Here is a 23,473-nt window from a genome sequence, read left to right as displayed (position 1 = left end):
AGTTTCTTCTGTTCGAGGAACACATGGCATCCTCGATGCATAATGGCCCCAGCAACAGCTTGTTAGAGAAGCTACAGAATCTGTTTTTAACTTGTTTTCTTATGAGATAAATGATGTGTGGCAAGCAGATATTGCAGCCGCCATCACTCTAAGTCTGGAAATAACTTTTTCTTCTTTCTGCATCCAGACTAGCTTTGCACTAATAGTATTGATGTTGATTGACCACACTATGACACAATACTGTGTTTTCATCTTCACAGAGAGACATTGTAAGTCACAGGGGCTTGTGGGTGGTTGAATAATCAAAACATTACAAAGAATGCCATATCTGGACATATCAACGCAGGCACAGTAGAAACCAGGTGGATGTTCTGGACAGACATCAGAAATAATTCACTTTATTTGATAGGGATGTGTACTGCTTGATCTCCAACGCCCCTCCATCGTATCCCGTCAAAATCCGACAATAGCACTCTGAGAATTGCTTTAGCATATCCTGCAACTGAAAGAAATCATCAGATAGTACGAGCATGCTGGCATCGATTTCAGTTCTCTGGATAGTAATTAACAACTCTGAAATTGCACAAAAGAACAGCAGCTTTCTTCTGTCTCTGTCAGCGAGAGATGACACATGCAAGACGAGCCTTGTCTCGCTGTCGTTTAAAAGAAAGTAAAAGGCTACAGTCTTTCTGGCCAGTCGCATGTGTTTTCCATTTTATTCTCGAGAAGTGTTTTGTTCTGCGGTCTGAGTGACCGGTCTCTAGCTGACTGTCAGCTCGTGTCAGTCACAGCATCAGTGAGTGGCTGGGTATCTTTTCGCGCTCCAGTCAGCTCGCTGCCTGGGATGGTTGCTTCCACTCCAAAAGGCCTAAGCTCTCAAACATCCCATTAGCACCTGCTAAGTCAACCTGAAACTTTTTAAGGCCAGTCTGACTTTGTGCATGCCATTATTTTCTCTCGTGTGTTTAAATCTAAAGCCCTCGTATGCCCTGTTAAATCAATTGGCTAGGTCGTAGAAGATTACTGACCTAACTCTCTTTTTCATTCAAATAAATCAATGACTTGGACTTAATGTCGCTACTTCCGCTTTTCTTTTCCTGGTGACTACATTTCTAAAATTGTAACTTACTGTTTGATTTATTCTAACATATTCTTAATGGTAGAGTCTCTGAGTTTGAAGCGTGTATCTGTTTGAATATACACGCCGTGAGGTATTGAACAGGATGCCTGTGATGTTGTGTAGACTTGTTCACTGTTATGTTTTAGTTACATAACTTTCTTTGCAACACTGTCGTGAAACATCTTTCACTCTCCAGCCCTTAGGGATTTGCAACTGTCAAATCAGCCTCTCCATCAATTGAAACATAAAATATGTCTTTTTGGCTCCTTGCTACTGTGTTAGACTGCTATAGTGAGTAGGAGATGCAGGATCTGGAGTTGAACAGGTTAGGGTTTTATAGTCATGCTTTAGCTATTGAACTACATGAAATGATTACTTAATATTTGATTGGATAAAAACCCAGTTTGTGAGGTAACCTGCTTTGGAGATAATTCTATCAGGTAATTTACCGTTTTTTCAATAGAATTATATTGTGATAAAATCATATATTGGGATGTAAATACGTTGCTTACATTAATAAGACTAAGCACATACTCACAATACGAGCAGATAAGAATTCTCAGAAAACCTCAGTGCAGTTAAATTAAACTATTGCATGCATGCATCTAAACGTTTTCATGAAAATATTTTAGGTCAATTTTACCCAAATTTTAATTGCTTTACCAATTATAAAAACAATCTCAGAGTTAGATTAATAATGTTTTTGGAGGATTTACTTGCATTGTTTTTTTTCAGAAGTAAGGAAGCTTCCTTCACACAAACAGAGTAGTCTGTTTGTGTGAAGGAAGCTTAAGTTTTCACTCAACCACTCCCAATTAAACAAGTTTTAGGCTACTAAGGTTTGAGTTTTACAGAATCCCCTTTGTGTGTGAGGGAACCACCAATCTACTTGTCACAGTAATTTTTTCTCTAACTTTAATCTTGTTGAAAAAAGAAATGCTTCCCAGATGCTATCAGTCGTTTGACACATGATTTCAAATGATGCTAAATGACCTCATGGGTTGATGTGTCCAAGGGTTAAGCGGGGTTGTTCTGATCAACCTCTGACACCAGGGTCATTCATAAGGTTGTGCTTCAGGCACGGCTCCATTGTTAAGGGTCATTGAAAGGGTCATCCTCTCTCCCACTTCAGTTCTATCCAATTAAAGCATCGGCTGCTGAATCAGTGCCTGGCGTTCATTGGAACATTAATTGTGCTCATTGATTGGCAACTAAGTGTCCACTGAGTGCCACACAATGACAAGGTTGTTGTCTCATCTCCACCAACAGACATTATGTTGTCAGCTCTGATGTAAAAGCTTGTAACATTGGTCTTTGAAAAAAAAGTGTGCTGGTGGGCGTTACTGACTGCAAAATATGAGGACACACTCTTTTCTGTGTGACTACTATTAGATCCCTTCTCATGGCTGTGATGGCTTCTTCAGTGCAGGTGAGGGGTTGTCTGGCATCACTTTGGTGTGATTTCCAATCATCCACTCCATGTGTAGAGCACGAGGGAGGCACAACCTGTTTTTACCCTTCACCACAGCACACATTGTCACAAACAAGGACGTGTGTATTTTTGTCAGCAGTTGGCTCAATCATGACTGATTTATGGATGTCTATGAATTAAATTAAATGCCACTGCATTTGGAACCTAAGAGCACTACAACCAAACAATCAGCTTGAAATGTTGAAATGCAGAGTATGCATTCAACTAAACAGACTGTAATCTCCCCAAAAATCTGAGCAGCAAAGCTTTTCCATGCTTTTCCATGCCAGCTATAAAACTATTGGCTAAATAGTTGGGTTTAGTGGGTACAGCAGGACATTACAAAGGATGTGACTGCTCTACTCATTGTTCATGCAGATGGGATTCGGCTTGTTTGCCTCACACTTCTCAAGCTTATTAAAATGCACAATTATCATGTATTTTAGAGTAGCCTATGCACCCAAGCTTTTAAATGCAACTTCACAAAGACTGTTCTGTTTCAGAACTGGGACAACACCCCCTCCCGTTTGAAAATCTAATTAAACTAAACTATTTTTTATCTGTTCTAAATGACTTCAGAGAACCCATTCATTACGCCTGCCCTCCAGTCCTGTCACAAATATACTCCAATATTACATTTATTTAATAAATAGGTTACTAAATGCCTTTTCCCTTTTTTGTTTTTGTTGTTGTCTGCTCCTATGTTTACTTTATTGCACTGAATAACATATTTCAGCCCTTTACCAGCACATGGGAAGAGGGGACTCTCACCCTTTTATATTAAACCTTTTATATTGAACCTTGTAATCTAACTTATTGGGGGACCACCAATCCAATAACACATTTCACTTTAACCACCAGATATGATGAAAGTATAACCAAGTGATCAATGAAGGGATTTGCACTTTGCCTCCAATTTCCCCCTTCTGCACTGCAACCATAGCAACAGGATCAGGATAAATCTACTATTTAGTGAAACGACACAGGAATCATTCTCGGATTTGATCATCTGCTTTGCTCCGCTCCTCCATTTTCCCTCAGCCAAGCCTCAGCAGAGATGATCTTCGTGACAGATAGGAGAGAAAGAGGAATGAATCGCTTGCTTCATACCTGGTTTTAGCAAATGCAATGTGAATGGAAATAGGAAAGGCTGTCTGATGCCTGGCTCGTCTTTTGCTCTGCTGAGATGGAGGACGATATGCACGATATTTCTCAGGATAAAAACACTACAGTGGGGCTCAGTGGCGGGTTATTTCACTTTTTGGGATGATATGCATATTACACACACAACCTGATTGCGATTTTCATGAGGGTCTATTTTCCAGTGAACAAAAAGCTTAAAAATAATTCCGCATGTATAGTTATGTGTATTTTTCTGAAGAGTTGAAATACCGACATTGTTTTGTCGAGAAGAGCCAAAAGTCAGACTTAAGCATTTGTTAGTAAGATGCCTCACTCTTCTGGAGCATGGCACAGTTAAATCAAGCATGTAAACGTTGTATTATAATGACCCACATTATAATTCTAATTTTATAATTAGTGATGCCTTTATAGGAGAATACTTCTTTACATTGGCTGCAGCAGCACAGGAACGTTCGACTACAATTCATCTTTTTTTTTAACATGTAATCACCATTGGAAATGGTCCTTAAAATGTAGGGAATATTATTTTTTTGACTAGCTATATCACTAACAAGTTAGTTACTGACTTCACCAAATAAACTGAATTGCCTAATCTGTTTAATGTGTGTTCAATAGTGAAACAATGTATTATTTATGGATCAGGCATCAGTTTCAAATACAATGCACATTAACCGTATTTGTATGGCATTGCTTAAAATGTAGGTAATTCCTTAATCTGTATTTATTAATTCACACAAAGTTATCATATTTGTTTCAAAATGTTACCTGGTTCCATTGTGAACATCTCTGAATTTAATTGACACATGCTTGTTTTTACCCGTTTGTAGGAAAGAAGTTGTCATTAAAAGTATGGTAATATAACTATCTTCAGGCATATTGGCTGCACAGTCTTAACCCATGTTCGACAAAAAAAGCTTCAAACGTCAAGTTAACATGTTCTGTGATTGAGAAGAAATGTATAGTAAATTGGTGTCTTCCATCACGCCGCCTGCTCCGGGGATCCCCAAATGATTAGAGCGATGGCGATGAGATGGCCGTGGCACCTGACAATGAGGGATGGCTAAAGAGATCATTTCAACACTGACTCGCTGCCCTCGGCCCGGCTGTTCTGCGTTGCTGCTGCACTGGCCACACATTGTTGATTGATTTGCATTGCAGATTGCACAGACTTGGAGCGGACCTGGCTAGCTTTCCAAGCTGTCACCGTCTTAAACCCAGTGTAATTGCTGGCTAGAGGCCCAGTCTGTTGCTGACACCCTTTCATTAATATGGGAGTGCCAGAACACCTGACCACCAGTCCAACATTTTAGGCAGCCTCAAATGAAGTGCATCCGTCAGAGCATCTCACTGCTCATCAGCCAGTGGCTTTTTTTTTTAATCTCCCAGCAACCTTTTGCTGCACTTGCCGAGAGCTTTCCTCGCAAATACAAAGTCATCTTAAGTATGCCATTGTTATTGGCTGTGATCTCTGATTACAAGCCTGTTGTTGTTGTTGACATACAGCTGTTCCCACTACTACCTCTACTGTATTAGTATTTCTAAAGTAATATTTGTAGAAATTACAACAGTTCTTTATTCAGTTCCATCATGTGTTTCCATTGTTGTTTTTTATACACAAATGTATTTTAGAAAGATCCTTTTAGGTTGTATTTTGTGTGGAGTGACAGATGGAGGGGGATAGAGTTGAAGGTTCATGCACTCGTTGCACTGAGGGGTCATAGTGATGGAAGAGGCCAACTGAGGAGGAGTGTAAAGGGCCCGTATGCTGCAGTCATTTGGTACTGATACTGACACAATTTACAGTATATGCCACTTATTAACAGCGTCATTTCAAACACATAGCATGCATCTCCTATGTTCTGATATGGAAGTGCTGAAGAGCGGGGCACTAAGTAATGAGCTTTCTTGTGTTACTGGTCCCACTATACACTTAATTCAAATGAATGTAATTACACCATTTATACGACACTTTTGACTCGCAGACTTGCTCTGGAAATACTGTCCTGGTTTGTTCTCTACAGGAGGTAAATTCTGGATTACAGGAAAAAACATCTGCCCTAGTTTTACAACAGTAAAATATTTGTTTTTATTAGTATGTTTAACAAGTACTGCTGGTGCCTCATTGTGTTTTGTGAGTGGGGTAAAAGATAAAAGATGGTTGAAATACAAAAGAAATGTTTGAGAAATAAAAAAAATGCTTTAGTAAAGCATGTCATCTTTGTCAAGTACTGTACCGTTAGTTTTTTAAATTATTTTTTAAATTATTTTCCATACAGGAGAACAAAGCAGATTCTCAGTACCAGTATAGTACGGTATACATATTGTTGAGCTTACAGTGTGTATATTGCACTGTGCAGACTTTCACATCTCATTTGTTGTCATGATTGTGCTCACTTGTCACTAATTGTGCTCAACTGATGTTCAGGTCTGGCTGTTCTTATTGATCTTACTGCACGACTCCGTACACAGTTTACCTGTGGTAAAGTGCTCATAAAACGATCAGTATGGAAAACACTTGCTTGTGGGCGTCGTTTTGTGAGCCAAGATTTTATTATGCTACTCATATTTTCTGCTGCATAAATGTGCCCATACTGTATATCAGGGAGTTATGCCTCACATAATGTATATACAGATAGTATAGAAAACAAAGCACAATTTAATAAATCCAGCTGCTGCAGTGGTTCACTTCAGATATATTGACGCTCTGTTTGGGCATATTTCAATTTCAATATTTTTTTCCATATAGTGCCTCCAGCTTTAAGGCCAGTTGTGATTACCAGAAGGCAAGTCCGAATAATAGAACGACTGTGGCTCAGTGGTCCTTCAATCCAAGGATTGGACCTATCCCCGGCTCTGCTAGTCCATGTCAATGTGTCCTTGGGCAAGACACTTATCCCCAAATTGAAAGGGTATGAATGGTTAGTTGAGTCCTGAAGGGCAGGTGGCACCTTGGCCTCGGCCATCAGTTTGTGAATGGATGTGAATGATATGTAGTGTTGAAGCGCTATACAAGTATAAGTCCATTTAACTTTTACCATTTAACAGAACAGTAGAAAAGCTTAAGATCAGCATTCTGCTGCTCCCGCAAAGTGCTATTGTTGGGCTCTCGTTCACACTGACTAATTAACTTTACAGCTGACATCTTTCAAGTGTACCATGGTGAATTGAATGAGACAGAGACAGCCAAGTGATGTGTGAAAATGTGCAAGCAGCTCCACCTTTTAATGTCCTTGCAGGCTTTTCAAGTTGCTCTAAATTGGTGCCTATCTTGGAATTATTTGTTAAGGAATTATGTTTTTTCTGCTAAAGGTTTTGTTCATGTTGTAATTCTGAGGTGTGGACTCGAATAACTTTACCCCAATGACTCCTGCCTCTATTTAAGCCTGTTGACTTGAACACACTTGATACCTTTGCCCATGTCCAAAGAGTATTTTGTTTGTGTGAAAACACTACATGGTTGTCAACAAAAAACTATTTGCGGTGTACAAAGCCTGCTGGTCAAAAATGATGGCCAGAGACGCAAGTGGCATCACAATTGGTCAAAAGCCTATTATGACTTGAAATACAAAGTCTAGGACTTGGTCCCACCTCTGTGATTTCTCAAAGATGTGTTGCCATTTCATTAGTAATGTTTGTGTGAAGTTGGCCAACAGGTCATTGTGTTTGACGCACACAGCTAAATGTTTGTGCCAGCAAGTGCGAATGCAGGTGGTGGCAAAATCTCATAGTGAAAGATAATTTGTGTTAAATGGAAATAGAAGTGAAAAACATTTTTTTAGCCAACTATATTGCAGTTCCTTCTTCTGGGCCATTGTTAGGATAGGACCCTTAATGCCATGAGTACCTGACCTTTCAGCCCAAGTATGTGAACAACAGTCTCCTCAAATACTACACTATTTCATGGGATAACTCAGACTCAAGCTAGCATCCCCAGAGAGGGAGAAAAGAGCCAAACCTCTGGCCTCTGTCTGTGAGCTGAACTGGCACTTCCTGTCTGATTGGTATGTTTACTAAGGCTGTGCCAGGTCTCTCCGGTGGCCAGCTTTTTGTTTGTTTGCCCTTTTCTCATTGACTCAGTCCCCAGTTGTAATGCAAAATGTCGAAGCTCTACACTGAAAAGGTTTGTTGCCTTTGCATTAAGAAGCACATGCATGGATCCACTCAGCTACTGTCTACACATGAAATCCTAAACTATTTTCTTCCACAGGCTCCTGTTCTTATTGTGAATGTGTTTCCTACAGTGGAACATCAAAGTGTTTTTTTTTTCTCTCGTTTTCAAAGCAAATAAGTTCCTCTTCTCCACCTACTTACCTGAGTTTTTTTTAGGCATGATGAATCCCAATTTTGGCATCAGTCCACATTGCCACAGCAGCAAAGGCAAAATAGCAGATGGTAATGCAAAGTGAGGATCACAAGTTGATCTTTGGCCAAACTATGCAATGGGTACAAATTCTATTTCAATGCCAAATCTAGATAAATAAAAAACCTGTATTGTTGCTGTTGGAATTATTGAATAATATAGTTTGTTGTAAAAGAAAAGACATGCTATAACAACACTTCTATACATGCGGAGGTGTAGCGGCTCATCTGCATTTTCCCTTTACCTTTCTTCCATCCCTTGTGTGTCATATTTTTTAAGTACAGTCAGCCTTGATATGAGAAATAATCTGATTTTAATAATATCTTAATCTCTTCTTTAATGGCATTAGCAATTATACCATAAATGGATTTAATATATCCTGTCTAAGTATAAGACATGAAAAATGGATCATAACCTGCTCAAGAGGCAGTAAGGAAATCAGCAGATAAGCTCCAAAACAAAGAATGTAGACTGCTATTCTTCTCACATCCATCACTGCTGCTTCAGCGCTTAGATGACATATATGCTGACCTGAGAGATTTAACGTTAGAATTCATAACTAATATTCTCAGAGGTGACAGTGCACTGTATTGTAAGTCCACATATCATCTCTGGAAGGTCAATGGCTTCCATCATAGCCTCAATAACTGATATCTGGCCGGTTTGTGATACACAAAATGTGAACTATATGATGGTACTTTTCAGTAAAGAGGGTGATGTGTAAATGCAGCAATAACTCATATGAAATGGCAAAACCATAACATTTTGACACATGTATTTTTTAATTTTTTTTTACAGATTAATAGTAATTATTTGTACTGGGTGGAAAATATGAAAATATGTCAACTCATCATACTGTATGTTTGTATTGGATGTGGGTATACTTTTTTTTTATAAAAAGGTTTGGTGAAGAGAATATCTTTGTCTATCTACTGCTGTTTCTGTTCTTCCTCCTGTACATCATAAACACATTAGGTTGCATTTGTGGGGGGTTTAAAATGAATGTGTCACTGTGGAGGCCATTGTAGCGTTCCATCTGAATCGTAAAACCTCCCCAGAGCATGATGGGTGCTGCATGGGTGTGTAACTGCCCACCGGATGGCAGAGATAGGTCCTTTCTGTGAATGGTTGGATGGTAGAGTGATCAGGCATCTCCCTTGTTATTAGACTTGTCACAAAAGGTGTGAGTGACAGAAGAACCCTTCAAGAGTCTCCTCCATTCTTCAGAGGTGGGGCATCTTTTACAGTCATCACTGAGGTGGGTGGCTGGTTCAGTAGGGGGGAGACAGAGGAAACACTTCAATGATTACATTATCATATCCCCACCAATGAACGTTTGTTCCTCTCACATGCAGTGCTGGCTTGCCCACAAATGCAATGCAATGTTATGTTTTAATTCACAACAAAATAATAATTTTGATTAACAAGATCTTGGCCACAGTTCTGAAGAAAGTCCGCTTTTGAAATAGCCGGTAAGTATGTTAAAGCCGGTCTTCCCCTGAGAAAAATTATCTACTTAATTAAAAGGACCAGCAGGAAAGGCCTGGAATCATGACGGCATAATTATAAAAGACCCATTTCTGTTAATCCTTGGCTCTGCAGCAAGGAGCCTCACACATGGTGGAGCCAGGCCATGGCCACTAGTTAAGCACTGAGACCACACAGGGCTTTTACAAGTAGAGGCAGTGGGAGGATGACAGGCCTTTAACTGAGGACGCGGGGAGCTGAGAGCGAGCCCAAAGGTCTACTAGAGGCTTGTTTTTTCCTGCTTCGGAGTCTGGAGAGAAAAGCCCAGCAAGATCACTTGAGTCAAGAGGCAAATCATAGGCATGTTAATAAGTCAAGTCTATGAATAGAGCGTTGATGCATTGTTTGACCCATAGGGGACCCGAGCTGGCCTACTGCAGCCGTGGCTGTTGTAGATCTTCAAAGCAAAGCACATATTCTCCGACATCATATTAGAATTTATCTGAATCATCTGTTAAATTACAGAAATGTATCAGATTTGGTTCACCTTCACGATCAGACATTATACTGGACATATTTGCCAAACAATTAATCACGGCGGGACACGAGTGCTGAGCTTAGTGTTTGAACGGAGGTGGGCTCTGTTTTGTGCCGGTTCGTCTCTGTGCCGGGGCCTTTGATTTGTGTCTCACAGCTGGGCCCGGGGAAGACGTTTCAGAGGGCAGCTGCGGATGCTTAATCTCCCCTGCGCTGACACAGGCTCAATTAGTAGATAGCACACTTTGGGATTCTGCAAGAAAGTTGTCAGGCCCCCGTCAGATAAATCACTGGAGAGGATTCCACGCAGACTATCGCAAGCTTTGGCCCCTGTGGCCTGTTTCTTTTTGTTTGCTTACTTTGAGTTACAGAAGGGTAATGATTTTCTAGCAGCGCGGCACACTGTGGATTTAGCAACACGTGTTTTGATTACCGTGAATTATAGGTTACAGTGAAGGGAACCTCCACAATTATATATTTGTGTTTTGTACAAAAGCAATCAGTATAATTGTTGTGTAACACTTGAGAACTTTCAATTAAAACTTTAATACAGTCAACTTTTAAACTCCTGAAGTCAACATATTAATCTGTAAAGATCAGAAAATCCACTGACCCTCAAATACATTTGTGAGGAAGATAAAAGACAAATAATCATGTTGTGCCAGCAGCAGTTTTCACTGATTTTATTCAATTCTCACTCATTTTAATCATCTTGTTTACAGTTTCCCTATAATGAAAAATAGAGAACGCTCTGGTAATCTCTTTTGAAAGAAAATATAAACCTTTTCTTACTTAGCTATCATTGTATTGATGTTGAGGCTTAACCTTAATTCTCTCTGGCTTTTCACTTTTTCAAGCAGACATCACAGTGATGTTTATGTTGAAAAACATGAATTTAACTTCACTTTTGTGTGTCTTTAAATCCAGCTTCTTTTCCCACTGGCTGCACAGATGAAATGTATTTAGTAGAGCGACATGAAACAGCTAAGTGTATGTAAAAAGGCATGCAGAGAACCCAGTAGTCCACCGTTTTAAGTGTATCTTGCTTATCCTAATGTTTAACTGCCATTGATAAACTCACTGCCTGTCTTATATAGTATTTTTTTATATTTATTGTCAGTAAATGAAAAAGGCAAATTGTCTGCTGCACAATGGCACTGAAAGCACTTTCATATATTCTAAATGTATTTGTGTCTTATGTCTTAAAATGTATAACATTGAAATTGCTGAGTTATTTAACTGCAGAAACAAGATTGCAAATTGCACTCCTCTCCAAATAAGATAGCTCTGGCATTAGCTCTTATCACAGACGGGTGTATCGGCCAGACTTTGCTGTGTCTTGTTACAATAAACTCTCGTCAATTTAGAAATCCAATAAGGCCGTCAACTAACCTACTGACTAAAGGTGCAGCATCAGTAGATTTTTGGAAAATTGGACTGAAGCAGCAGCAGCAGCAGCAAAAGTAAAATAATACATTGAAGGAAAATGGGATTCAAACACAAATAAAACAAATAAGGATAACTAAAGTGGATAACAATAATTTCTCCACTGCTTTGAAAAATTACCTCCACTGTAGCAGCAATTAATAGTAATTCACCATGCGTTGGCTACTACAAGCTTTTCAAACATGCACTGTTCAGCAAGAGCCTCGAATATTACCCTGTACTGGAAAGACAATACTATAATAATAACAATGTATAGTAGTAATATTAAATCTGATAGTAAATGGTAATCTCTACGTACAACTTATGTGCTGTGTTATCAGTTTGTAATACATCATGAATACTAGTTTTGGATTGCTCTACCCAACATTGTATCATAATTCCATATGCTAGACATTGCATTGTTGGTAGACAGCTGTGAGGAGAGCAGAGTATAAGCTTGGATATTAATGCTTCAGGCTAGTGTACACTGTAGTGGCAACAAGTCAAGAGCAGATAGCATTATTATAAAAAAAAAAAAAAATGCTGCTTGGTTTTATGGTTGCCCACATGTTTCTCGCTCCCCGTTTAACAGTAATGGAAAAATCTCAACAAATGGTTTGGACCTCAGTTCCTGATATAAACATTGAAGTTGCCTGTCCTGTAGCCTATCACTGTCATTGTACTTTACAGGCTGCAGGAATTCAAACATCCACAGCCTCTATTTTAACGGGTAAAATAAGATTAATGTTCAAGAAATACAAATCTCTGATGACCTTTTAATTCCATAACTCTCTGTGTTTTTGACATGCTTCGTGTGCTACTTTGCAAATGTTAATGTATTGTACAAGGCTGTAGGCTTTGCTGAAGAAGTGCCTTGCACCAGCAAACCCAAAGAACCATGTATAATAGCAACAGCTGTTCATGCATTTTAATCCAAAGCAGTGGCCTTTCATTGAACGGCTCCATCTTTCTTCATTTCTGCAATTACACACTTGCCATAGAGTTTGGCCCGAAGATCCGAGAGTCTGAAGCAGCAGCCATGCATGCTTTTTCTCCTCACTGGCCTTAGAGCTTGCTATTCAGATTGCTCAATAATTACATACATTTGTCTCATCCTGTCTGCTGCTGTTGCTTCTTAGGGCCGTGTATGCATGAAACAAAGTGCTTCTATTCCAGACTTTACCTCAAGCCAGTTTGTTCTTAGAAGCAGCATCTTTTACCATCATGCAGCGGGCTCTCTTGGGCGACTCAAAGATGAACTTTGTGCAGGAAAGTAATTTATGATGAAATTGGCCAGGTTTGCTCTGGGGGTTGTGTTTTCTCGCCATGTTTTCTCAACATTAGTGTGTCCCTTATTAGCCCTAACTTCTCAAAGAGGCCAATTTCTTCAGGAGGCGACATTTAATTATGTCTGGATGAAAATGTGCGCGTGTGCGTGTGTCCGTGTGTGTCCGTCTGTGTGTGTGTTCTATTGATTCCAAATGGAGCAGGCCGCTATGTTCAGGAAGAAAAATTTTGTCGGACCAATAGAGCTTCATTAACATATGCTGCTAATTCACACTCCAAACAGGAACACCTCCACGAGGATGTAGTGATGGCGGTGGTCGGCCTCCAGTAATGTTAAGTCAAAGCATGATGTTTCCGATCAATAATTCACATTTGGTTCTGACTCTTGATGTAGCCCAACTGAGGAGCCCTCACTGGTCAGCAGCAGGATCATAGTTTTATAGTTTAGGAAAAAGAATATTTAATGTTGATTTGCTTCTCACCCACTGCAGGAGGGGGCACACTTGTTGATACGAGATGCTTCCTGGTGGTTGTGGGTTACATGTTGACAACCTTTTTACAAGAGATGTACAGCTCTTTCAAACCCCCGCTATGAGAGCTCTTTGATGTCAGGCTCCCTTACACGGAGAAATTAACCACATGTCATGTTGTTTTTATTAATAATGTTTCAAGTTGTGCAGAAATGCTTTGATTCCTTCAATGAACCAATGAAAATATTACATTTCACAAACAATTTAACTTGTAGACAATTATGACATGAAAGACATGAGTGAGAAATGTTTATTTTTGTTTTGTTTTATACATTGGAGCGTGAAGTCACATTTACAGAATCGTTAATGTCCAAGTTATACTCTGCAAGTAAAAAAAAAAAAATGTACACACATACACACAGACTCACACACACACATTGCACTTCAAATTGGTTTTGCTGAAGAGAGAGATCTGAGAGTCTCTCGTACCTTGCAGACGTTCTTCACTCACTCTCTTTCCCGTTGTAGTAATACTAAAGCTGGGGTACCAAAGGTAATCTAACCTGAAGGACGAGGCGATAATAGCAACATTGACAGAGTACTTGTTCGTAATAAGAAACTGGAAGAGAAGTCAAAGGTGAAAAATGAGTGATATTGAAGCAGGGAGAGGGAGCTTTAAGAGAAGGTTTGTGTTTATATGGGATTATTGGCACACCACACGCACACATGAATTAAAGAGTAGGGAGAAGTATAAGACGCAAATGGTGGATGTCCATCCGGTGGGACACCTTTTCAGTGAATGACTGTTACCACAGTGATCGATGTTAGGACGATGCCAAAATGTGTTTCCATCGGACAGGATTGTTATCTTGAAAGACATTGCGTACAGCGGTACCTTGATGAAAGGCCGGCTCGCTATTGCCGGACATCTGCATGTCCACTGATATTGAGCCAGTCAATACACCACAATAACAATACAGCTCTACACAGACCGCATCTTGCATGCATGTCCATTCCTTGTGCTGTCAGGAAAAACAAATCACGATAGCTATGGCATGCAAACGAATAAAGAGACCTTGAAACCACATAGGGAAGCTTGTCACACCTAATTTGGATAATCCATTGTTGATACTCCATGTTCTAATTTAGTACAATATGTTGCTACGACATCTGTGGAGTTTAAAGTATAACTTGTGCCAATAAATAGTCAATGTCTGGGCTCATTTTAGGGTTGGGTTGAGGATTGAAAACTGGGTTAAATTTATTAGTTAGACGAAGAAAAATGAAGCATTGTATTAGATGTAGTAGAGGAGACTCCAGAGCAGACAAGCAGTCCCCACATCATGTAAAGCATGCAGACGGTGTGCTTCAGGTTGTTCAGACAGGGAATGCTGCAACAACAAGACCGAGCAGTTAAAACAACATTTAAATGTGAGGGCCGGGGCCGGCACTATTGTCCAAGGGAGTTCAACACGGTTGGGGTTTGGCACCGAGTTGTCCACAGCTGTCAGACTCCAGGTTTCCAACGACAGGGTCACATGAGCTGGGGTAACTTAACCTGGCATTCTTTTACGACCCTGGGAACAACAGCGGGAAGAGTGTTTACTCCATGTCTAGTTTTTAACTGCAGTTGTGAGTATGCATACCACGGGAGGCTGGTCCATAGAGGCAGATGAGCAACTGCTTCTCCTCTTATTGCTAGAGGCAAGAGAAAAATCAACATTTGAGAAAAAGGAGTAATTGAAATAAGTTATTACCAAAAGTTTAATTTATTAAATATGTTCCTCTCTTTCTTGGGGGGAAACAATTAATGATTGAAACTCTGATTAAAATACTTTAACAGCTACACCTGCAGGACAGCAAGCACGTGGTGGTGGGAGGCAGAGGAGGATGGACTTCAGCTGTCCTCCCTTAGCTCTTTTAGCGTCAGAGGTGGTGCCCCGTTCATTCATATGAAAGTTGCTCGGTCGAGCATGAAGCCAAGTATAACATGAAGATAGAAATACCCATTAAGGGATCAGTCTCGTTTATCGGGCTCATTCACATGAATGGAGGAAGTAAAATAACTCTGTATTTGTAGGCCCAAAAATCACATGACCAAACATTGTAATTCCACCTTTTAGCTGCCAATGGAAATGTATGAATTGTAGGCCTCATGCCTCGCTGTCAGCCCTCTCGGCTGGACCCACCTGCACACTACGATGGCGTGCGACAAATTTGCCCACACTCACAAAGTTAATTTCAGAGACCTGGTAACGATTGGTCATTGTTTTAATGCTTTTTTTTTTCGTTCAACATAAAGTAGAGAGATAAGTAGAAAATTAGTAATACTGATAATAGTTTTTAAGCTTAAGTACAAAGCACTGTCCAGATTAAAATCAGAAACCATTGTATGACATACACATTAGGAACATGAGATTGTATACATCAAGCAGCACTGAGCACAGACGTAAATGTGGAGGAGCAAGTGCAAAATAAGAGAAATATCTAAAAACTATTTATAAATTGTGCTGAGGGTTGGTTTTACTTCTGTTGTTCTGATTTCACCACTGATGATTACAGTCATAATTAACCACATTAGTATTTCACTTGACTATCCATTATCCATACCTGTGTGTGTGTGTGTGTGTGTGTGTGTGTGTGTGTGTGTGTGTGTGTGTGTGTGTGTGTGTGTGTGTGTGTGTGTGTGTGTGTGTGTGTGTGTGTGGCACAATCAGAAGTGCATATCCCTTGTGTTGCACCGCATTCAATTCTGACTAACACACAACAGTAATTGCAGTGTAAGCAGCAGGTGGAATGGTGCTGTGAATGTTGTCAGAAATTGTGTTTGTATGCAGCAGCAATAATCCTGTATAATGTATGTTATTGAGTAAAAGAACAGAAAAGGAACAGCGGTAAAAGAGAGGTTATGTCATGGAATCAAAGGCATGAATTGTTATGTTACGTCTACACATTAGCTAACAAGACTGTTTCTCAACATTTTGGATCTGTTCAGTGTCTAAGCAAAGGTTCCTCCTTCATTCCTTAAGATTGCTTAGTGCTCGTCTGTGTATTCAAACTCTCAGCTGCACTAGCAGATATCTTAATACGTCTCAGACCTTTTGTTCTGTTTCTGACGAAACCCAAAGCATGTAATAAAAGCTAAGGCTCAAAGTGCAGCCCTCTTTATTAATGCCATTTTCAAGAAAGCGCCTGTAAGCTTTACTGTCGTATTTGTCAACTTGTGCTGAACTGTAACAACAACAAATAACAACAGGGTTTGCACTGCGTTGTAGTTGCACCTGTACTTGTTGTGTCATTTATACTTGTTCCTGCTCACATTGCGGTGACAGGGGAATTGTGAGTCATGCAAGCCTCAGGTATTTTATGTTATTTTAGAGAGTAACATGTGACTGTCTGCCTGGTATTCTATTAGCCTAAATCCCCTGTTTACCTGGGTATAATAGGTAAAATGGAGATTATTATATCTTCCCTGGGAACTTGGTTACAGTAGAGAGTAAGCTCTGGCTCCTGTTGCATCCAAAATTGCTGTGATTAGGACACATAATCCAGTATCACAAGGGAGTTACCACAAAGGTTTGAACATTTTCCACCTGACATTTAGCTCAGCCAGATCTCTGATTGGCACTTGATTAGCAACTAATCCATGTCATTATCTCCTTCTGTAAAATTAGTTGAGTAGAAAATGGTGTCGAAAATCACAGAGGTGGAATTGGGGAAGGGGCTTTGATCAGTGTACAACTCCAGAAAAAAAAAAAAGTGCTGCGAGGAGAGAGGAAATATGCTGTTACCATGGATACTACAAAAAGGGTATTGTGAGAGGGAGTTATAGTTTCAGGTATATGTTTGGTTTTTGTGTGGAGACTGCAACTCCTAGTGTGAGAGAGCATTGATAAAAGTTTTAGTTCCTATCACCCGGGCCATCCACAAGAGGTGTTGGCGTATGGGAGATGTCAGCGGATCAGCAGGTTATGGCCTCGCAGGCCCGCCTCCATCTATTACCCTCTGTTAGATCATGGACAGATATTCAGACTTCTCCATATCCTGCCAGGTAGAATCAGCTCCCCCCTCTCCTTCCCTCCTGCACAGCCCGAGCTGCCTCCTCTGGCTCCAGTCCTGAACCTAACCCTCAGAGGAGCGGAAAATAATTAGGAGAGAAAATTGCAGCTGACACTATTTCTGAAAAGCAGGGTATTGTAATGAGAGCAGAGCAGGTATTCATTGTGTCTGAGGGAGCGATTGAAAGCCCTTGGTTTTCGGGCTGCCTGGGAGATGCCCCGGGAGGGTGAGCAGAGCTTTGCTGAGTCCCTTAATGCATGTGGGAACGGAGCCTTGAGAGGACGAGGCAGAGGTGTCTCCAACAATGGCGGGAGCCAAGGTTACAGCTGAGTAACTAATTCAAACTGCTCTAGACTGACACACACTCTGACATGCACGCACACTCGTCTCCTTTGTCTTTTTCAATATGGCTCTCCCTCTGTCTCTTGCCGAGCTTGTTCCCATTATGAGTTCAGAGGCATGCCGTCCAGCCACCCTGAAAAGTTATCTTCATTAGCCGCACGGACTTGGTGGAGTGGCTGCTCCGGGAAGCTTTCTCTGAGGAAGATGAATACATGTTTTGTCCCCCATCGGCCCAGCCTGAAGCAGTGGCAGGCTGCAAGAAGAGAGAGATAGATGAGGTATTAACTGTTGTATTTTTCAACGGGGGCCGATGAAGCCCAGGAGTGGGGTGGACAGAAGCAGATGCTACCTTCTGAATATTAAGCCTGTTAAATGAAATGTCCTCCTTCAAGAAGTCTTAACAGGAGTTAAAATATCGCACTGGGCACCACTGGTTGTGCATCACATAACCGAGCACATTAGAGCTCCTGCTTGTCATGTGATTCAGACTGAAAGCTGGGAGATGAGAGAGAGGTCGCTTTGATCACCTTTCAATTCTGTGATGCAGGTGCGTCAGCAGGATTTTTTTTAGCATCTGAATACAATTATTGCATTTAAGTAATGGAATATGGACACATACATCGCAGTGTTCTATTGAGTGATTCAGGACCATCTAATATGGACTTGACATATGAATGATAAGAAGATGCATTGAAATTACTTTGTGAGATTTTGCAGTGACATTTCAGTTCAATAATGTTGATCTGTTAATTAAATTAGCAGACAATGTGCAAAATCCAGAATTGTTTAAGATTGTTCTAATCCTTGGTGTTTCTTTATGAGAGACGGGAGAGTGAGCTGACTTGTCCTCCTTTCTGAAGTGAATGTAAACGTCAGTCTTCAATTAAATCTGAGGTTGCCTTTGTAATGTTGAGGCATCCATAATGCAGACATCTCCAGGGAATAATGCTAAAATTTCACTTGAATGAGAAAATACATTGATGGCCAAATCGCATGTGGGTCATAACTCCACTTATGGCTCCCCAGGTCTGCATGTAATAATAACACACATGGAAAACTGTACTCACAATCCAGTTTTGATTGCCTCGCAACCCAACTGTGCAATTGAATTCGAAATTACAAAATACACTTCGAAACCCCTCCCTGTCCGCCCGCTCTAAATATATCTTTCTCAGGCATGCATATTACCCACTGTACATCTGTGGCACTCCACCCATTCCGTGAAGCAGGTAAATCAAATCTATAGCAGTTGCTTCCAAGACTCTTGCAATCAGCCAGATCAGTTCAGCATCTTGTTCTCTATTTACTGGCACCGTGAGCAGATTCCCAGGCTTGTCGGAACTCACTGACACTAGATGCACAGTGACGCACTCGGTGGCATCAGAAAAAGAGTTTCATCCTCACTGTAGCTTATGCAACCATGAACAGGAGGAGCCGTGAAATGGAAGTGAATAGTATTATCTGCAATCTTACTCTTCAGCTATTGAGATGAAACACAGAAGCCCGTATGCTTGTGCTGGCTGGGTTCCCAAAGTGCTCATAGGTAAGAGATCAGCCATGCCTGGTAGTGATGAGAGGAAGGGTCTGGGGAGAATGGACTCCTGAGGGAACACTGCAAACTGGAGGAGGGCATTATTACATTTTCCTAACTTGGCTGGTCTTATATGACATGAAGAAAATGGCTAAAGTAGTAGTTTCCACCTCTTGAACTGTCTCTTGACTGATTTCAGGTTGTACCAAGGTGTTTTCCAAAAGAACAGCCATTACTTCGCATTATAATAAATAATATCAATAATTGTCACTTTTTTATTTCTTGACCACTATATATATATATATATATATATATATATATATATATATATATATATATATATATATATATATATATATATATATATATAAATGAAATTGAAATGAATTGAGTGTTTCACTCATGCCGTCATGACATGTGACACAACGCGGTCTCATGTGCATATAGTCCTGTCATCCCAACTGTCCTTGAAGTATGAAGGAGAAATAATGAACAATAACACATATCATGTTGTCTCTTTGCCTACCTCTAAACAATCCAAACCTAAATGTGTCACATTTAATAAGCAGTACTTTGTCCTGCAGACATGGATATCCAAATGAGTTAGCAAGATCAGCCAATAAAATAACTGAGAATATCCGTGGTTTAGAAGTCATAAAGTGTGCAACCTTTAATGTCACTTGTTGTATGTTTTTCTATTCATCTTTGCATCAATATAGTGTCCAAAATATAATAGAAGAAATACAAGTTGTGCAATGCTTTCTTTGAATGAAGCTGCTGCCTACAAAAATGTGTAATAACTGCTACAACTCACAGAACACAAGCCTCAAAAAAAGTAGAAGAAGCTGGTTGTAAACTCATGTCGATCCAGTGAGAACTGTTTTTTCATAATAAAAGCGCAGCGTCACGGTAAGGCAAAACAAAAGAAGTCCGTCCTCTGAATAGCCCTCGTGAACTTTCTGTTGGTGCCTTAGGAATCTTTTTTAAGTCTCATGACATGGCTGAGGGAAAACTGTAGAGGATATATATAGAAGCATTAAAAGCTAAATTTGAAATGTTTTTTCACGCATAGATCATATTATAAGGAATATATTATGCAAAGACTAAAAGGCGATAGCAAGAAAAGGAAGTATTAATGAAGTATTAAAGACTTTTTTGAAAACATTTCAGCTATATCCATCTGAATGAACATAACCATTGAATAATACTAAATCCTAGGGGCAACTTGACAATGCAACAGTTATCATAAAGCCTGTCAGGAATGAGACATTAGAAAATATTGACTGGAAATGTAGATGTGACATCATGTGAACACATTGTGATGTGTGGTGCTGGAACAACAGACTAGGCCACCAGGGCGACGTGTTCTCATACGGCAGGAGTCTGTCTGCGTCTGTGCTTACAGTCCCAGTGCTTTCAGCTCAGCCATTTAGCAATTCATGTTTGCAAGATGTTAAGAAGCAATTATGATGCAAATACGTATGGCTGATGATCATGGACAATCTTGTTTGCACAGTGAATATTATACAAATGCCAAGCCTACAGCCAGCGCTACATCTGCTCCGTGTTGTGTTAAGTAGCTTTCATTGTCACCAGAGCGATACCTCCTCATATCCACATCATTGTCACACTCATGTTACTTTTTTGAAAAGCCATCAGGATTCGTCTCTGTCAGCTGCCTGTCCCTCAGTCCATTAAAGATGATTGATAGAGCCGGAGAATCTTCCGCCCAGCTGTTGCCGTTGACTCATCCCTGGGAAATTGAAAGGAGCTCAGAAAAGGACCATCCCTCATCAAAAGACCTTTTGTCTGTGTTGACGATGTGCAGCAAAGTACATTTTTAAAGATAGTGTATAAATAATGTTCATCTTTTTCTTCGTCCTGGCGCTATACGTGAATAATTATTACATTAGAGATGAAGATGGTGATTAGAGTCACATTTGTCTTTCATCGGGAATATGCATGTTATCTGTTCCTCAGCTCTTTTTTTCTTCATCAGTTCAGAATATGTAAACAGTGGTTATCCTGCAGGCGATCTTAACTCTCAACCGTTTAAGCTTTGATGGATAAAGCTGGAGACTTGTTCCCTCCATCGGCTAAGTCTTTACAAAGAGAAATTTAAGAAAAGACACATCTGTTTTTCCAACTGCTACTGTTCCTCCTCCTGGCTCTGTTATCCTCTAATGGCTTGTGAGGATTTCTACAGGACAACTTGAGGAGGATTTTATGATGTTTCAGTGTGATTGATAACATGCTCTTGGAGGGATGTCAGGCTTTCAGAGACGGATAATGTGGATTTCTATCTATCTGCCTCCTTGTGTAAGACGTGCCATCAATCAAGTGTATCGCGGCCTTAACCCGTTAAAATTAAAACCTGAGGGGGGGCGGGGTACCCGGGGTCTCCGTGGAACCGGGACACGCACATCAACAGGGAGCGCGACAGAATCAGAACACACATCCACGTCATAACAGGCTCACCACGGAGAACAGCAAAGATATAAGAGTCCTATCCGGGGGCAGAGAAAAATACAGTTAATGATCTGACTGTGTATTGCTGTTGACAGTGGAGAAAGATTACAGGAAGAACAGTCTCATTTTCTCCGTGTGTGGAGGCGTTATTACATCCTAGCCCAGCTAATTTCATTCCTAAACTCGTCAATATTTACCAGCAACAGGGGCAGCTCCCTATAGCAGACCCAGTGTCCCTACATAGAGCAGATGCAGAGCTAACACAATCATTTCAGAACACAGAGATTAAGGAAACCTAAACATAACTTTCACCATGTTCTTGGTCCTGTTCCTGCAAATGCTTGTTTGTTTTGACATGATTAAGCACACAAACCGCAAATTACCCCAGTTAGTTGGAGATCTGTGCCTGCTATTGTTTCTCCTCACAGGCCTAACCTCTCTTTGCATGTCTGTTTGTGTTTCAGTGGATGGCTGTATACACAAAGCTGCAGGGTCTTGTCTGTATGATGAGTGCCACTCACTAAATGGCTGTGAAACCGGCAAGGCCAAGATCACCTGTGGCTATGATCTCCCTGCGAAATGTGAGTATCAATTAATTAATATGTTTTGAGTTTTTGGGTTTGTTGTGTGCTCCGGTGCATTGCAGGAATATTCCTTTAATCGAAGCTGCTGCCATTGATGGCTACATCACCTGGCAGTTAGTGAACATTAAGATTTAGTGATAAACATTAGAGCAGCGAAACATTGTACAACCAGCATTAATCTATATTGTTTTTTTCTAATATAAAATAGCCTCATTTATTCAAACCCAAGGCTCCTGAACCAGCTGGTGGACTGCACTAGCATTTCACTGATGCAGAAAATCACTGGAAAAAAAAATTGTTTTCGCATAGCTGTTGTCATGTGACCCCAGTCATCAAAGCTGATGACGGGGGGTCATTACCATCCAGTCCAAAACGGGGGATTGGGATGCTTGTATTGTACAAAAAAAACATTTTAATCGTAATTTATTAGGTTTGAAAACTAATTTGTATTAAATAGGGGGGCTTGTTATTCGGAGGATAATGAATATGATTGGCGCTTGTTGTATTGCTGGATGGGAGTGTCATCTGCACACAAACAAAGACATTAAGGGACCTATTAGTTCCTTAATTTAATTGATTTTTCATCCTTGATTTAGTCTGTTAACCGATCACATAACTCTTACTGTCATGCCATAAATTACAAAAAAGGGACTGCCCTCTTTGTTTTTTTTCATTTATATGATGTTGTAATCAAGTCTATGCAAGGTTGCGCTGCATTTTCTATATACCGCTTGGAAATTAACTTCTGAGCTAATTTCTTTTGATGATTCTCAATGTAACGTGCGTCTTAAGTGCGTCACAACTTCCAAAGTTCATCACAAAATTCTTCCCTTGTAAACTTGAAATGGAAAGCATGATAGGATGGAAGAAATGTCACTGGGTGTAATTCGGTCGAGACGAACGTCCCAGCAGTCCTAACCTAAACCCGGAGGATTTCCATGAGACAGCCAAGAGAAGACATTGAGGCCCAGATGAAATTAGGCTGTGTTAATACGGTATGTCGTAAAGATGTCAAACAAATGGAGCAGATAAACTGTGAGTCAGTCTTGTGGGCAGCCAGTTCAAGCATCTGCAGCGCTAAAACAGGGTGCAGCATGACAATTTAATAACCTGCAATGTCACCTGGGAGCAATCATACTGCCACTGGGTACTGTTGGTGTAATTATCTCTGGGTAAAACACCTTCTCTGTGCTGATAAATCGTTATAG

At 40.3% G+C, this 23,473-nt stretch overlaps 1 protein-coding gene across 4 annotated transcripts in view; it reads left to right on the top strand.

Moving 5' to 3' along the window:
* Nucleotides 1–23,473, top strand: part of macrod2 (mono-ADP ribosylhydrolase 2) — a 377,376-nt gene that overhangs the window by 132,696 nt on the left and 221,207 nt on the right. For all 4 annotated transcript variants that reach the window (XM_068568505.1, XM_068568504.1, XM_068568506.1 and 1 more), the window contains exon 5: nt 22,146–22,262. In XM_068568505.1, the coding sequence (XP_068424606.1) occupies nt 22,146–22,262 (117 nt within the window). The remainder of the gene's footprint in view (nt 1–22,145; nt 22,263–23,473) is intronic.

The sequence above is a fragment of the Clinocottus analis genome, unplaced genomic scaffold (genome assembly GCF_023055335.1).
Source record: "Clinocottus analis isolate CAN_PGR_092001 unplaced genomic scaffold, fCliAna1.0.p SCAF_8, whole genome shotgun sequence".
In the NCBI taxonomy this organism is placed as follows: Eukaryota; Metazoa; Chordata; class Actinopteri; order Perciformes; family Cottidae; genus Clinocottus; species Clinocottus analis.
Note: the sequence above shows the minus strand (reverse complement) of the source record. Positions and strands in the feature narration are given on the sequence as shown.